Source organism: Mus caroli, chromosome 15 (genome assembly GCF_900094665.2).
Source record: "Mus caroli chromosome 15, CAROLI_EIJ_v1.1, whole genome shotgun sequence".
Lineage (NCBI taxonomy): Eukaryota > Metazoa > Chordata > Mammalia > Rodentia > Muridae > Mus > Mus caroli.
In genome coordinates, this window is record NC_034584.1 from 70986710 (window position 1) to 70989903 (window position 3194).

The window sequence follows — 3194 nt, forward strand, 5'->3', positions numbered from 1 at the left end:
AACTCAGAAATCCGCCTGCCTCTGCCTCCCGAGTGCTGGGATTAAAGGTGTGTGCCACCATTGCCCGGCTCAGATGCACTTTCAAACTGTTCATTCACGATTGTATACGGTCTTGCTTCAGAGCACTCACCTGTCAGCATCCGTAACAACAATGGTGACAATGGTGACAACGGGTATGACAGTGATTGCAGGGATCACAGAAAGGCAATGGAGGAGCAGAGAGAGAGAGAGAGAGAGAGAGAGAGAGAGAGAAAGAGAGAGAGAGAGAGAGCTGAGTCCATAATGAGCCGGAGAGGTGAAGCCACAGGCTCTGGTCACTGAGACAGTTCTAGAGGGACATCGTATAGAAAATCCCCAACTTCCTGGACCTGGACGCTCACCACTACAGTGCTAAGGGACCAGGTATCTGGCATGCACAAGAGCACTGACTGACCCTAGAGGGTACCTCCTGCTGCTGCATTCAGCCAAAGATAGCCAGTGCTGACTGCTCAGAGTCCAGGGATTATAAAAGCTTCCTGGTGCTTGGAAGAACTTCTTCTCTACCCAATCTGGCAGAACAAAAGGACTTTAGCTAACTGGCTGTTGGCAGCCTGGATCTGGGCCTGTCTGAAAAGAACTGTCTGTTTTTCTGTGGCATTTTGTTAGAGCAGTCTAGGATGACCAAGGCAGGGAGGGGGCTTATGTGGCTTGCCAAGTGTCTTGGTCTGTCTGTGCTGCTGTGACAGAAGGCTGTAGGCTGAGTCGTTTGTTAAGAACAGTCATCTCTGGTCTTGAGACAGGCGAGCCCACAGGCAAGGCACAGCAAGCCCTGGGTCTGAAGGACTCTCTTTTAGCTCCCCAGGAGCTACCTTCTGCTATGTCCTCATCAGGAGGAAGAGGCAAGCAAGCTCCCTTTCTAGGGCAGCTCTCTCTCCCATTCCTAGCAACTTAGGGGACTCTCAGGAGGCCCCATTTCCTAATTCTGTCACACTGGGGACTAGGTAAATCAAAGCTAGGTCGTGGTAAACTGGGTTCAGTGGCAGACACCTTTAATCCCAGCACTTGAGAGGCAGAGGCAAGTGGACCTCCGTGAGTTTGAGGTCAGCCTGGGCTACGTTATTGAATTCTAAGTCAGTCACAGTGGACCCTCTCTCAAAAGAAATGCTAAGTAATGGTAGCGCCAGGATGGCAAATGCCAAACCTGGCCTGAGGCTCTTCTAAGTTAGAGGTTCTCCTTCCTTGCCTCATCCTCTTCTTCTTCCTTCTGCTCTTCCTCTTCTATGTCTTCAAGACAGGGCTTCACTTACACTGTCTGGGATGGCCTTTAACTCACTATATAGCCCCAAGCTGGCCTTGAACTCTCAGCAATCCTCCTGCCTCAGTCTCATGAGTACTGGATTATATCTTGCACCCCCTGCTCCTGACTCTTCTAAAAGCAAGACTTCGACATCATAATTATGTTGCACTCACTTTTGGTTCTGTTTTTTCCCTCAGAGACTCAGCAAAGAGGCCGCAAGGTCCTCTTTGAAAGGAAACAAGGTGACTCAGCCTCCATCCTCCTCGACTGAGAAAGCAAGACTCCGGTGATGGTGACTGACAGATGAAGAGGAGCCTCAGAGACCTTGAGTCTTTGAGATCAGTGAAGGAAGAACAGGGTGGGGGTGGAAGGCTGATGGGGCAATGCCTGTAACTCACATACAGGGAGGTGCCACGGAGTTCCCTAGGGTGTCAGAAGGGAGAGAGAGCCCTGTCAGCCGCACTCTTGAGCCTCCCTTCTTCTTCCCTCTGACCCAGCCATCACCACCACTCTCCTGGGATCCCCCATCACTCACTGTACAAGCCCCTGCTAAGCTTTAGACTGACACCGCTTCCTGCCAGCTTCCATAGTAATTAGCAATGATAAGCTGTGAGGGTCCCTCCCCCACCTCAACCTCTTTCAGTGCTCTCACTCAGTCTCTCAGTCGAGTGAGAACTGTTGGCTCAGAGCCATGCTTGCACACAAAGGTTGTCACTGGAACCTGCTAGGCCAGATTCCAGGGGAAGGAGAGAGTGAAGCCTGTGCCTCACCCCTTCTGCCTCAAGTCCTGAGCTGATTGACTGCCCTGTCTTAAAAACCCTTTTGTGTGTCTCCATTGCTGGTTTGAAAGTCACTTGTGGGTGCTATAACACTTAAAAAGACAAAACAAAACAAAACAAACCCCCACACAGTCGGGGAAGGAAAGGCTAGGGAAGAATGGCACAGGAGGTTTGGGACTGTGGCCCACCCACACAAGACTTCCTGCGTTCTTTCTTCTCAGGCTGTCCAGGTGCTGGCTGTCCACTGCTGTCATCACCCAGGGACCTCCTTCCTAGTTCACTGTAGAATTGAGCCCCTTATCTCTAACCCTTGATAATTCCTCATTTGCTGGCTGATCTGAATTTCCCGCCCTGCTCTCTGTAGTCCCCAGAGCTGCCCACCCTCACCACTGCCCGTGGAATCTGTTGGCACATAAGAGCCTTGGGCTGAGGGGTACCATTGAGCATACCGAGGTCATAAGTTCCTGTCTCCACCTCAGGGGCAGGTAGGTAGTACCCTTGTGGGCTCTGCAGTATGGAAGAGGACTGGGTAGGAGCTCAGGGTCCCCTGATTGGTCAGGATGAACCCAGAGGGAGGAGAAAGAAGAAAGGGGGCTGTTTGTACTTCCCTCTCCAGAGTGTTGGGGTTGCGACTTTTCTGACCCTCATTGTAGTGAAATAAACACTGGCAGAAGCTTACTTCTTGACTACAGGGCTGCTTCCTTTACAGTCAAGCCCCCTCCATCCCCCCCAATGGGACACCTAAGATAAAGACTCCTCCTTGAAAGGGAGCAGAGGAACCCACAGGGAGACAGAAAATTGCACAGGAGGTTTGGGACTGTGGCCCACCCACACAAGACTTCCTGTGTTCTTTCTTCTCAGGCTGTCCAGGTGCTGGCTGTCCACTTTTTCAACAGAAAAAGTGTGGGGTTTGTGAGTGGGTGCGTGCGTGTGTGTGTGCGCGTGCGTGTACATATGTACTTAGTACTTAGGATGGAAGCAGGGCCTCAAGGATGCTGATGTTTATAAAAGATAAAGGGGGCAAGGTATGGTCTATGGAGGTGTGGGGGAAGGACGTGCCTCTGCAGGTCTATGTTGAGGCATCCCTTCCCCCTGAGGGACCAGCCACACAATGGTATAGTATAGAATAGAGTTTATTC

At 51.3% G+C, this 3194-nt stretch overlaps 1 protein-coding gene across 2 annotated transcripts in view; it reads left to right on the plus strand.

Moving 5' to 3' along the window:
* Window positions 1-2741, plus strand: part of Apol6 (apolipoprotein L6) — a 10078-nt gene extending 7337 nt beyond the window's left edge. For both annotated transcript variants that reach the window (XM_021184106.1, XM_021184105.2), the window contains exon 5: window positions 1474-2741. In XM_021184106.1, coding sequence (XP_021039765.1) covers window positions 1474-1566 — 93 coding nt within the window. In that variant the 3' untranslated portion in view covers window positions 1567-2741. The remainder of the gene's footprint in view (window positions 1-1473) is intronic.
* Window positions 2742-3194: the final 453 nt, after the last annotated feature.